At 48.4% G+C, this 13,376-nt stretch overlaps 1 protein-coding gene across 12 annotated transcripts in view; it reads right to left on the reverse strand.

Moving 5' to 3' along the window:
• NF2 (NF2, moesin-ezrin-radixin like (MERLIN) tumor suppressor) overlaps positions 1-13,376 on the reverse strand; it is a 97,382-nt gene that overhangs the window by 26,565 nt on the left and 57,441 nt on the right. For 4 of the 12 annotated variants that reach the window (XR_014542406.1, XR_014542409.1, XR_014542411.1 and 1 more), the window contains exons 14-17: positions 12,816-12,921; positions 5,606-5,736; positions 3,420-3,579; positions 257-302 (exon numbers count right to left, since the gene is read on the reverse strand). Coding sequence is in view for 4 of the 12 variants with exons in the window: in XM_083590235.1 (XP_083446361.1) it covers positions 267-302; positions 3,420-3,579; positions 5,606-5,736; positions 12,816-12,921 (433 nt within the window). In the remaining 8 variants the exon portion in view is untranslated. The remainder of the gene's footprint in view (positions 1-256; positions 303-3,419; positions 3,580-5,605; positions 5,737-12,815; positions 12,922-13,376) is intronic. The other 8 variants (XR_014542407.1, XR_014542412.1, XM_083590233.1 and 5 more) reach the window with 3 other exon arrangements.

The following is a 13,376-nucleotide window of genomic DNA, read 5'->3' on the forward strand; positions in this document are numbered from 1 at the left end:
TGGGGGGATGCGGCAAAAAAGGAGGAGAGGTCCCCTCCAGCATCACACCCTCCGGGAGGAGGGGTACCATAAGGCTCCTGACCCGTTTGCCAGATTTCAACCTCACAAGGACCCTGCTGTGGGGTGACAAGCTCCAACCGCCCTGCTGGGTGTGGTGAAAGGCAGTGGATTTTCCACAAGCAAGCTCATGCAGGGGTTAGTAAGAGACAGGTGGCCATCCCATCACCGCACGCAAAGAAATCTTGGAATAACCTACTTGGAAGGTCTCAAATGCAGATAGGTCTTCTGCCCTGGGCTTGAGGCTAAACCGGCAAAATGAGAAACAAACACACAAAAGAAGAGGTCCTCTGTGAAATTGAGAGTGTCAACGTTCCCAGGTCGCGTCTTCCTCAAACAAAGTGTGAAAATTGGGTTGGCGGTTCTATAGCTCACTGGGCACTATCTCCTCCAGAAAGCTCTCTTGCCCAAGGCTCACTCAAAGTCCCATTTCAACAGGACTCGCACAGGAAAACATCGTGGGCGAGGATTGTATTCCATTTATATTGGAGGGCAAGCCAAAATGCTACAGGCCAAGCCCGGCAGTTGGATAGTTTTAGCACAGCAGCACTTAAACCCTCTGGAACTCCCTGCCTCTTGACATCAGGCAAGCGCCTTCACTGTACTCTTTGCAGCACCTGCTAAAAACGTTTTTGTTTAGACAGGCCTACCTAGACATGTAGGATGTCGGTGTATGTTGTATTCTGTTTTTAATTTATTGCTGATTTTGTCTTTTGACTGCTTTGAATAGTTGTTTTAGCTGAAAATGTCACTCTTTTATTCTTTGTAAACCGCTTTGAGGGTTTGCTTGTGTTTTTTTGCGATAAAGCAGTATATACATTTTAATGAAAGAAATGAACTATGGGCCAGGAGAGTGTTCCCCTGTCCCAGCAGTGGGCATCAACCTCTATCTATTGATCTATTGATCTTTCCTTCTATCTATTTAAATTGCAATGTAGGTCAGCACAAGACCTGTTCTGAAGCTGTCCCTTGCAGGCAGCAAGGAAAAAGGGTGCAGAGTATGATTTCAGTAGGCACCGGAAGAAGCCTCGGACTGGTTTTGTTGGTGCACCAGGATAATGGCAGTCACCTTGCCACCTTGACCCTCCCTCTCCCCCCCCCCCTGGGAAGCAGCAGTAATGCTGCAACGCGGAGGTCAGGGGTGAATCGGTGCCTCTCCCTGCCCATCCCACTTCAGTCCATCCTGATACGACAAGCTGCCCTTCCTAAAATCATATTTTCTACATTTTAATGATATAAGAGCCTCCTTTGCATCCGGACATATAGAGTTAAAAAGAAAAAGAAAACAGAAATGGGTCCCATGTCCTGGGCTGAGGTTAAAAGGTGGGTCCTGGGTTGAAATATGTTGACGGTACTGTCACAAGCCAATATGGTGCCGTGGTTAGAGTGGCAGGCTAGGAGCTGGGAGAGACCAGGGTTCGAATCCCCCGTTCAGCCATGAAGCTTGCTGGGTGAGCTTGGGGGCCAGTCTCTGCCTCTCTCAGCCTAACCTACCTCACAGGGCTGTTGTGGGGATTAGAGGAGGAAGGGGAGAACCATGTCTGCCACCTTGAGCTCCTTAGAGGTGAAAGGGGAAACAGGTGGGACACAAGTGAAACAAATGAAAAAATAAAGTAACAAAATCCGAGTAGGAAATAAATCAAAATAAAACAAAGCAGAGATGAGATGAAGCAACTCAGGTTTCTCGTCTACAACGATCCTCCCTCCATCTGCCAAGGGATTTTTTAAATAGAAAGCTTGTTATCTTTGGCTTAAAGGGGAGATTCCTTGCTGACAAAGTCTCCTGGGATTCCAAAGAGATATTCAAGGCAATCCAAAGATTTCCCTCTTCTCAGCAAATATTTCAACATTGCTGAATCCCGCAACGATGGGAGAAGAATCATATCGAAACAGCAGGTCAACCAGGCAGAGAGCTGAGGCCATTGTTCCTCTTGTAACCAAACGAGGCACACAAAGGGAAGCACGGACAGTCAACTGACTTTTTAACTTTTTTTTTTGCTTGCTGAGATCAGCAATATGGGAAATGAGGCTCTGAAATGATGCCTAAGTAGAACCTCTCCATCCAGGAGTAGTATTGCTGCTGAATACCAGCTACTGGGCTGCAACGGCAGAAAAAAGATCCTGGTTTTATGCAACTGGCCAGCCATGGAGGTGGACCACGTGGGCCTCTGTGGGGGAATCCAACATGGCCCTTGTGAAATGTATTGCCTTCCCCCTCTCTCACTCCAAGACTTTTTCCCTGCCTCAGCTCTACGTGTTATGAAATCAAGGAGATCTCCAGCCACATACCGTGCCCCCCTGCTCTTGGAAGCCCTATAAGAACCTGCTGCAGGAGAGGGACTGTGAGCAACATCGCTGGGGCAGGCAGTTTCTAGGACCAAGGTGAAACTGTAAAGCTCCTCTGGTATTTTTTTGCTATTGGACACTGCGTCTTGGTGCTGTTGCAATAGGGGTTGGACACTGACCAGTGGCAGTACCTTTTCGGTGGTGGCTCCCTGGTTATGGAATGCCCCCTCTAGTCAGGTGCACCTGTCTCCTTTATTATTAAATTTCTGGTGGAATTGGAAAACATTCCTTCCCCCGTCCCCACCCCCAAGCATTAGGTGGCTGAGAAACACTCAATGGGAGTTGTGCAACAGCAACACCTGGAAGGCCAAAGATTCCTCTGGTCTTCTCAGGTTCTCTAAGGAAATTACCAGTTCTTTTTTTCTTTAAAAAATGTTTAGGGGTACTCTCATTTTCCTACTCATATTGAAATACCGTCCCTCAATGAGGCCAAACTTAGATTCACAAAATGTTTAGGGGTATGCGTACCCTTGTGTCCCCTCCAGAAAAAAAGCACTGGAAATTACTAAATGCAAGAGGCACTTTTACAGCCACCGTGCAATGCTGGTTCCATGTTTGTAAGCCACTGAGCATTTTAGCGTGGCAGCATGGACACTTCGGAGCTTCCTGCCTATTGAGATCAGGCAGCTTCACTGTGCCCTTTTTGACACCTGCTGGAAGCATTTGATTTAGGCAAAGGCTACTCAGATACATAGAATCTTGAACTGCGTTTTCATCTGCTTTTTAGCTTACTGTTGATTTCAGCTATTACTGTTTTTCAACGTTTTCAATAGCCATTTTTAACTGTTTTTCTACTGACAATGTGAATGTCTTGTTCTTTTTGCATACAGCTTTGAGGGGGCTGTTGTATATAAATTTTATGAAATAAAAATAAAAGAATTAAATAAAGGCACTCTCCAAAACACGGCACAAGGTCTCTCTCTCTCTCCCTGCGTGACATGTCCTGAATTGACCTCGGCTGAATTTTCATGCACCAAGAAATCCCGTTTTTTATGCAGTGGCGTGGCCTACGATACCTTCTTGATGGTGTTGTGCTTGCTGCTGCCCCGCTCGTTGTTCTCGCTGTGCAAGATGTCCATCGCCGTCTCCCTCTCCTTCAGCTTCAGAGCCTCGATCTCCGTCTTCAGCTCGTTCAGCTGCTCCTGGAGGTGCTTGCTTTTCTCCATGTACTCCACCCTGAGCAACGACACACACAGACACACACATACACACAGAGTGCCTGCCGTTAGCTGCGAAACCAAACAATTTTTGCAGACGCAGCTAAAATAGATAGGCTTCTCATTTAATTATCCCTGAAGCGCTGCCTGGAGGATGAAACCGATGACATTGCTTTGAAATGCACCAAAAAAGCTTCGCTAAAGCAGAGGTGGGTTGTTGTTTTTTCTTTTTTTTCTTTCCCACCCGTCCTCACAAAGCTGCAGGTCTGGAACAGGTGACTGAATGTCATCTGGACCAGCCTACCAGCCTGGTAGTCAGATAAGCAATTCAGAAGTTGCAAATCACAGAACTGTAGAATTGGAAGGGACTTAGGGAGCCATCTAGTCCAACCCCTGAAATGCAGGAATCACAGCTAAATCCTGAACCACGGAACTACCTTTTCTACTCCAGAATAGACAGAGGTGTGCCGACATGCCTACAATATGACACCGCTCAGCTGTCTTTGGGCATCACCTCCGCTGCGTTAGGTAAAATGAGAGCAACCCGCAAAGTTGTCACGGCCTCAGAGCAAGATTTGTCAGAGGCAGAGTACTCCGGGAACTGCAGCTTCAGGGGTGAGACAGACCCATGCTTAGGGCCGCACTGCACCAAAGCCTGCATCCCTTACACAGAACCTCAAGCAGACACCACTGTCGCCAGACTCTGATGGCTGGTGCAGAGACACCTCAGGGGATCAAGAGAGTCCCATGGTGCTGGGATAGTCCAGTCAGCAGAGCATGAGACTCTTAATCTCAGGCAATGGGTTCGACTCCCACGTTGGATAAAAGATCCCTACACTGAAGGTGGTTGGGCCAGATGACCCTCATGGTGCCTTCCAACTCTGCAATGCTATGATTCTATTATTCTAATGTTTAATTTCCCACACGTTGAAACCCCATTGCTTGGAGAAAAACAAAGGGGGCAGAAGAAAGCACTGCTGGCCAGTTAACTGACCAGGACACAGTGGCAGGGCTTCCAGATAATTGAAACAGTGCTATAAAACTCAGCTCCAGGCCTTTGCTGAGACAACTTGGATGTTTGGTATCAATTGAGGGGTTGCTGTCCATGGTCCTGAACCCAAACTTTGACTGGTCTCCGGAGTGCTGACTTTGACTTGCCTTGGAATCCTGCCTGCCTGGAGCACCGGGAACTGCAAACCTCCACTAGATCAGGACATTACCCTTCCTTGGTAGTGGGACATGGGAAAAATCTGAGATGCTTGCAGTGCCCAAGTTGAGAAAGCTTAGGAGACTGGGGAGAATTTTGAGGGCTAGTCAGAGAGGCTTAGATGGCCACATTTGGCCCCCCAGGGCTGAGGTTTGCCATCTCTGCCATAGAGTGTCGGTGTAGATCAGAGATGAGGAACCTTTCTGACCCAGCAAGTCAGATCACTATCTCCCCACCCCCACTGGACAACTTTGGCGGGTAGATGGGGCCAACCGACTGTCAATCATCTGACATCATGATGACATCAAGTGACTGAGAAATGGACAGTCCCACCCACTGGTACAAGTTGAGGGTGAGAGGAGGGGTCTGCTTCGCCAGCATGTTTGCTGTAGGGTATGCACTAGCGGAGCAGAACCCAGAAGGACTGAAACCTGCACCCACCAGTTGATGAATGGAAGGTTCAGTCCTGCTGGTTGCACCTTTCCAGTGGTTTACAAACTGATGAAGCAGTACCCAGCAGGACTGAATCCAGCCCCCAACAGCCGACATCATCCAGCGACGTTCAGCTGGTGGACAGGTGGGCATGGCTTGGGGGAAATGGCCTCGTGGGCCAAAGTGAACCCTCCTGGTGGGCCACGATTGGTCCACAGGCCCCACGTCATGCTGTAGACAATAACTGAGCTAGATCGAAGCATGGTCTGATATGATCTCGGTCAGCTTCCTATGCTTTTAAGTTAAATGTCACACTGAAAGAAAAAAAGGTGGGTGGAATCTGCATTGTACCCATGCAGCGCCACGAGACTATGAGTTACTACAGCCAAGAAGGAGAACAACGCACTTCTCTTTCTCTATCTCCATGGACAACCTCTTCATGTCGGTATCCTTGAAGTCAAAGGAGAGGCTTTCGCTGATGAGGTTGAAGGTTGGCATGTCAGCAGGGAGCGCCGTTGAGCCTGAGTTCATCGGCTGCTAAAGGCAAAGCAGAGATTAGTCACCCACTGCAGGTTGCCATTATTATCAGTCAAAAATGTATATGCCGCTTGATGCAGAGATTTGCATTTTTATTTTGATGGTATTTCACGTTGTAATGCTGTCCTCTATCCTGAATTAGAAGAGCATCATAAGAAGCTTGCTGGATCAGGGCCAAAGGCCCATTTAGTCCAGCCACATGTTCTCACAGTGCCCAACCAGATGCTCCAAAGGGAAGACCAGAAGCAGGATCCGAGCACAAGAACACTCTCCCCTCTTGTGGTTTCCAACAACTGGCATTCAGAAGCATTGCTGCTTCTGGCCATGCAGATGGAGCATAGCCATTGTGGCTAGGAGCCATTATATGATACAGGGATACGGATATACTTTAATAGCGTAATACAGCAGTACCTCTGGATGCGAACGGGATCCGTTCCAGAGCCCCGTTCGCATCCCGAAGTGAACGTAAGACGCGACTGCACATCTGCGCGTGCGCGGTTCACGTTTCGCTGCTTCCGCACATGTGCGTGGCGTCGTTTTGAGCATCTGCGCATGTGCGAGCGGTGAAACCCAGAAGTAACACGCTCCGTTACTTCTGGGTCGCCGTGGAGCACAACCCGAAAATATTTAAGCTGAAGCGTATTCATCCCGAGGTATGACTGTATCTCAATATAATTTAGGCAACTAAGCAGGCTACAAGTATAAAAACCAAGGACGCCAACATTAAAAAATAAAAGCATCCAGAATCAAAACAGACAATGAAACAATCCCATTGTAACATTAACATATAAACATGCAATGCAACAACCCAATTAATCCAGCACAGCAATTAAAACAAGGAGGCCCAGGTTGAGGTCAACAGTAATTGCCTGCCCATAATGTTTCCTAGCAGGACAGGTGAGAGCGAAGAGGCACCTGGGTAACAAGATATACTTACCAGCAGGTGCCTGGACGCTTTATGGACATCCTCGCCCCATCAGTAACCAGCTGCGTTCTTGCATCTAATTTAATGCCAGTAAGAAAGTACAGTTGGTCTCACTGCAGGAAACACACTTAACCCCTTTGTTATTTTTAACAGGTTGCTGGACGTGGTTTTACTCCAGCAGGTTTTTTTGCACAGATCACAATTCCTGTAGCACGAGTCTGATTGCTCTCTGATTCTGACTGCTATGTCTGGGGCTGGGCTAGCGATGGGGTGGTTTTATTTGCCTTCTGCGGCTTGTGGATTGGCTCGTCTCTGAATCCCCGTGGAGCAATTTTGCTCTGCCCGTGTCTTCTGCAAAGCGCATCGTGTCTTGGGGTTGTGTGGGCAGCTGGGAGTGGGAGATGAGTGGCAGATAGATGATCCTGCCTCGTGGCATGACCAGGTAGGCCTTTTGTGCCTCTCAATGCCGCAAGCCTGTGAATCTGACATTTATTCAGTGCCGGGGATGTGTGATAGAAACCCACACTACAAATTGGTCAGAGCAGCGGAGCTGATAACCATAACTCTTCCGGACAGCTGATGCCAAGAAGAAGGGCTTCAGGCTGAATGGATTTTACAACTCACTTGAAAAGCCTCAGAGATCAACGTCAAGCACAATTGTTTAGACCACAGGTCCTGGCTGAAATGCGGATGCCGGAGAAGAAGAACAATGTGTACAAAAGCCACTGAACCCTGTTGCAGCGATGCAAAGTACCTTCCATCCAGTTATTAACCTTCCCTTGCTTTTCCCGGGTGTGAGTCTGTGTGCTACTGTGTCCTAATGACAGAGGCACCAAATATCTAAAAGGCCACCTCCTTTCCTACAGATCCTCCAAGTTTTTAAAGATTGGCAGTATGTAAGACCATAAAAAGGGCCTGATGGATTAGTCAAATCACCCATCTAGTCCCACATCCTGTTTCCACAGTGGCCAACCAGATGCCTGCGGGAAACACCGGCTTTGCAGTGGCTACAGGCCCACCTGGATGGTCGTTTCCAGAGGGTGATGCCTGGGGAGTGTTGTTTGTCCCCATGGAGCCTTCAACATGGAGGATTGCCCAGGGTTCAATTTTATCCGCTATGCTGCTCAACGTCTACATGAAACCACTGAGTGGGGTCAGCAATATGCTGATGGCACATAGCTTTGCTATTCCTTTACATCCGCAGGTGTGGCAGAGGATGTGCTGGACCGATGTCTTGCCTCAGTAATGGACTGGATGAGAGCCAACAAGTTGAAGCTCACTCCAGGTTTCAGGCAGGGGATATTCCCAGTCCTGCCTGGAGATTAAACCAGGGACTCTCTGCACCTGAGCTACAGATGGTTCCCTAGACCAGATGGATGGCAGGTGGCCCTCTCTTGATGGAGTCATACCATCTCTGAAGGAGTAGGTATGTAGCTTGGGTGTACTTCTGGGTCCACTGCTGTTGCGTGAGACTCCAGTGGTCTCGGCAACATGGAGAGCCTTCCATCAGCTTTGGCTCGTGGCCCAGCTGCACCCCTATCTAGACAGGGATAACCTAACTTAACAACAACAACAACAACAACAACAATAACAACAACAACTTTATTATTTATACCCCGTCCATCTGGCTGGGTTTCCCCAGCCACTCTGGGTGACTTACAGCACATCTAAAGTATATTCTGTCATCTTTGCTCTGGTAACCTCTAGGTTAGATTACTGCAGCATGCTCTTCTTGTGTTTCCCTCTTAAACTAGTGTTAGGGATTTAACCACTGAAATGTCTTCCAATGCTCCAGCCTCCAGTTTCAAGCAGCAGGCAGTCTCACCCCGTAATAAGTAACTTTACTCCATGGTAGGTATGCTAGCTTGAACCGACACAGCTACCCCTCAGTAAGCATCTTGCCTGCTCATTGCTCTCCTGCTAGTTTTTGCATCCCTATCTACTGAAAATGCACAAGACAACCCTGGGGAAAGCAAGGGACAATGAGAGGAACAGCACCCGAACTGCATTGATTCTGAAATATTCTTGTTCACCACTGTGAGAATCATTTCTTTTCAGAGCAAATAAGTCGGCATTCTAAGCATTCCCACGGGCCACGAGAGAAAGAGGATTGTGTCAGGCCCCTTTAAGAGATCCTCGGGAGAGATAGCAGCGGGCTGTATTTTTCAAAAAGGAGAAGCGCTTCTCTTATGAAACATTTCTGGGATTGATGCAGCTGGAGGGGTGGAGCCAAACTGCCGCTGTCTTACAATCTTCCTCTTAATTATACTTCGGTTCCAGGGGCAAAAATATACTCGCAATGCCTGCTGATTAGCTCCCAATGAAAACCTGGGGTGCATGCATGATAAGGAAGCCTTGTTTTGTTTTGCAGAGTTTAGTCAAGGACAAACTGGCCTGATGTTCATCGTGCGACTGACAGTCCTCCCAAACCAGGATGCTTTGAACACCGGAATGTTTTGCATCTCACCTTCGCAATGAATGAACTCTAGGGCCTGAGGACCCCAGGTAAAATAGTCTTTCTCCCAACTCATAATAACATAAGGCTTAGTAACTGCATACAGCATTTCAAAGGTTCAGAGCGCACTGCAAACCTTACTACATATGTGACAGCACTGGAAAGAAACCAATGTTTTAGTGTGGCCCCACCAACACTTTGGAACTCCCTGCCTATTGACATTAGGCAGGTGCCCTCACTGTAATCTTTTCAGTGCCTTCTCAAAACATTGTTTTTTGATTAGGCAAGCCTATCCAGAAATGTACCAGCCAAGGTGATGGTTAGAGGAGCTCAGGTTAGTCTTTCCCAACCTGGTGCCCTCCAAAGATTTTTGTCTACAACTCCTGCCAGCCCCACTGGCTGAAAAGAACAGTGAATCCTTAGGAAGGAGAGAGAGAGAGAGAGAGAGAGAGAGAGAGGAGAATGGAAGTTCCATACCAGAAGTGGCCCTCCTGATGTTGTTGCACTACAACTCCCATCTTCCCTCACCACTGCCCACGCTTGCTGGGACTGATGGAAGTTGGAGTCCAGCAACATTAGGAGGGTCAAAGGTTTCCCAGCCACACTCTGCAGCAGCCTTCACTGACCTGGTGCCCTACAGGTGTTTTGAACGACAATTCCTATCAGCCCCAGCCAGCGCAGGTAGCGCAAAACATCTGGAGGGCACCAGGTTGGCGAAGTCTGCACCACAGGGTTGTTGTGAAGGTTACGAAGAGAAACAATGAATCTTTAAGAGGAGCCAGGTGACTGTGACAAATGCTGTTGCTTCTGTCACCATAAACCAGTCTTTCAGAGATCAGTCCTGCTTTGAACTTATTGCAATCCTCTCCATCCATCCTCCTGGTTTCTCCATTCATCCCCTTCTGCCTTTGGGGGGATTGGGCCATAGCTCAGTGGTACAGCATCTACTCTGCATGCAGAAGGTCCCAAGTTCAATCCCCAGCATCTCCAGGTAGGTACGGGAATGTTAGATGCTGAAACTCTGAAGAGCTGGTGCCATACATACAATGTCGACAGTACTAAGCTAGATGGAGCGATTAAGTCTGACTTGGTCTAAAGACAGCTTCCTATGTTCCCCATGCCAGACTGGATCAGGCCAGTGGCCTATCTAGTCCAGCGCTCTGTTCCCACAGTGGGCATCCAGGTCGCCTAGGGGGAGCCCACAATCCGGACCCAGGTGCAAGAGAACCCTTTCCTCCAGTGGTTTCCAGCAACTGCTATTCAGAAGCAATACAAGTAATGCTTGTGCCTCCGATAGCCCTATCCTCCATGAATTTGTCTAACACTCTTTTAAAAGCATCTAAGTTGCTGGCCATTGCTACATCTTCTGGGATGTATCTTTCCGTCTCTTGAGTGTGCACTCAAGAAGTGAAGAAGTGCTTTGCCTGTCCTGGATTGCAATCGCCCACAAGCGCAATCGCTGGCACCAGACCCATTTAAAGTCAGGGGCTCTTGTAGGGGAAAGCCAGACAGGCTGAGAGTGTTTGTTCCGAAGATTGTCTCTGACAGAACACCCGAGCAACCGGTGTTTCAACTCAAGGGGCCTCTGGCTAGAAATGGCAGGCTCATTTCGGCACTGCAGCCAGTGCTCTTAAAAGCTTCTGAACGTTAGCAGACAGCCTGAGAGAACTGGGGGGGGGGGGAGAGAGCGGGGAACCATTAAATCCAAGCTACCTTTGTTCTGCTTGTTTAAACACTCACTCAGGGTGATGCAGTATCGAAGACAAATTGGGACGGCGAGAGAGCCTGGGTAAAACTGATGTAAAAGAAACCTGTTTGTGGGGTTTATTTGTGACAGCGCAGAACACAACTTGCACACCCTTCTCTGTGTAACAGGAGTGAACAATTCAGCACTGGGGGCACTGAAGGCGCTGGAAGCTTCCCGGAGCTCTAAATTAAATGCTGCTTGTGCGTGTATGTGAGCGACTGCATCATTTGAATCCCCTCAATTGCGATGGACACTATCAAGCAGCGCTTCACACACTTCTGCCATGGCATTATAAATATGTGTTTGCCTTCTGTGTTGCTATTAGCAGGCTGCTGGCAGGAGTCTTCCCAGGTAAGGGATCAGCCGGCACCCTAGACTTGGCCATCCCAGTGAGGGGGTACAAGACCTGCTGATTCCTGGGGTTGGGGTGCTGTGGTGAAGGCCATAGCTCAGGGGGGAAGAGCATCTGCTTTGCATGCAGAAAGCCCCGGGTTCAATCCCCAACGGATGCAGGAATAGGTGGGAATGTGCTACATCATAAATCCTGGCAATCTGCTGCCAGTCAGTGTTGACAATACTGAGCTAGATGGACAAAGGTCTGACTGCAAGCTTCCTGGGTTTGTAACAGTTCTGCGTGGCTTTTCTACGGATCCAGGTGTAGCGTAGTCACTTGCCCAATGGGACTCCCTCCCCCCGCCCACCCCAAATCTGCTCTGAAGGTTTGGGGAACCCCTATCAGATATTTAGGGGGTTGCGGAGGGGGTGCCTTTGTGCAATCAGAAATCCCTGCACTGGGGGGGGGATGCATTACTCAGCACTACTTTGGGCGCAGTCCTTTAACTTTTATCTTATTCTTCAAGTTGCCCGTGTCCCTCTCTCCAACTTAACAGCTTCTGGGACTGGGATGTTCTCTGTTGCATTGCGCTGCTCTTTGGTCTATCGAATCCAAGCCCTGGCACAGTGCTTGCTACGAACAAAGCGAAATAAATGGGACACCAGAACCGCAGAGGGCGACACGGAAGCTCAGTGCCGCTCCGTAATGGCAAGTTCTGTCGGTTAACAAATGTGGGCGTTTAACAAAAGCCCAGTGTTTTGCTCCTCATAAAAAAGTCTGTGGCCTTCCAGTTTAATTGGAGGTCTTGTTATTTTTCTGCCAAGGGTGATAATGACAAAGGGATTAAAGGAGCCGGCCATGTGCTGAAAACTCCGGGAACAGATGCCCAAATTACTCTGAGCTGAAAACTGGCTGATTATGATCACCAAACACACAGCAGGTCGTCTTGTAGGAGCCCCGACAATGAGGAAGAATCCCCAAAGCGTCCCCTGCCAACTTTTTTTTTTTTTTTAAGGAAGAATTTTATAGCCTTTGATTTGTAACCTGGAAATCCAGACACTGAAGCGGAACCCCTGATCATCACGGCTTTCATTTTTAAAATGAATAGAATTTCTAGAGCTCATAGAAAACTGGAGCGACAAGCTTTGAGCAGTTTCTGCTAAAAGCAACATCAGAACGTGTGGCTTTGGATGATGATGATTTCTATACTGCACTTCATCCCAGGATCTCAGGGTGGTTTACAATATAAAGAAACAAAAATGCATAACATGGTAACAAACAAAAGCAACAACCCCCCTGCTACACACACAGAGTTTAAAAGGCCATAGATTGTTTAAATAGCCAAAGGCCTGGGAGAAGAGGAATGTTTTCGCCTGGCGCCTAAAGATATGTAATGAAGGTACCAGGCAAGCATCCCTGGGAAGTACATCCCACAAAAGGGAAGCCACTGCAGAAAAGCAGAAAACTGTATATAAAGCCAGCAAAGGAACAGCTCTGCTCAGCTTGCATAATTACAATGCTGGGCTTCGGGTTGCAGATCTCAGAGGATGCCCAGGGGCAAGCAGCACAGTCTCATCAGGGGCAAAATGCTGCCCCTATGTATAAAATGTTTTCTTACTGTGTAAGACGACTTGCTGGTTATTTCCAATAGCTTCTGCTTGGCTCTTCGCTCAGATTCTCGAGCTTCCTGGAGGTCCTGCTTGAGCTGATCGGCCTCCTTCGCCCTGCACACAAGCAAAATACCAAAGAGGAGGTCAAGGGCCTAAACGAGGTAGTGGTGGGCCAAATCCAACACTCTACCCTAGCCTTTGCCACCTTGGCAATGTTTTTACAGTTCTCTCCAGATGATCTGGACTCCAATTCCCATCATCCCCAAGCAGCACAGCCATTTTGGACTGCAACTCCCATCAGCCCCCAGCCCCCATGCTGGGAGCTGAAGTCCAAAATGGCTGTGCTGCCTGGGGATGATGGGAGTTGCAGTCCAAATCATCTGGATGGCACCTGGATGGCAAAGGCTGCCTCTACCCACAATGCTCTCCTTCCCCAAATGGCAGGAAACGGCAGCGCTTCATCCGTCTTGACTGTTGTCCAGGGAAGGAGAAATGAAATGAGGGGGTGAGGGGGTAGGGAGAGAAAAACTGGGTTTTGACTGTTGTCCAGGACAAGTTCTGCTTCCCAC

The sequence above is a fragment of the Podarcis filfolensis genome, assembly GCF_964270895.1.
Source record: "Podarcis filfolensis genome assembly, chromosome: 16".
In the NCBI taxonomy this organism is placed as follows: Eukaryota; Metazoa; Chordata; class Lepidosauria; order Squamata; family Lacertidae; genus Podarcis; species Podarcis filfolensis.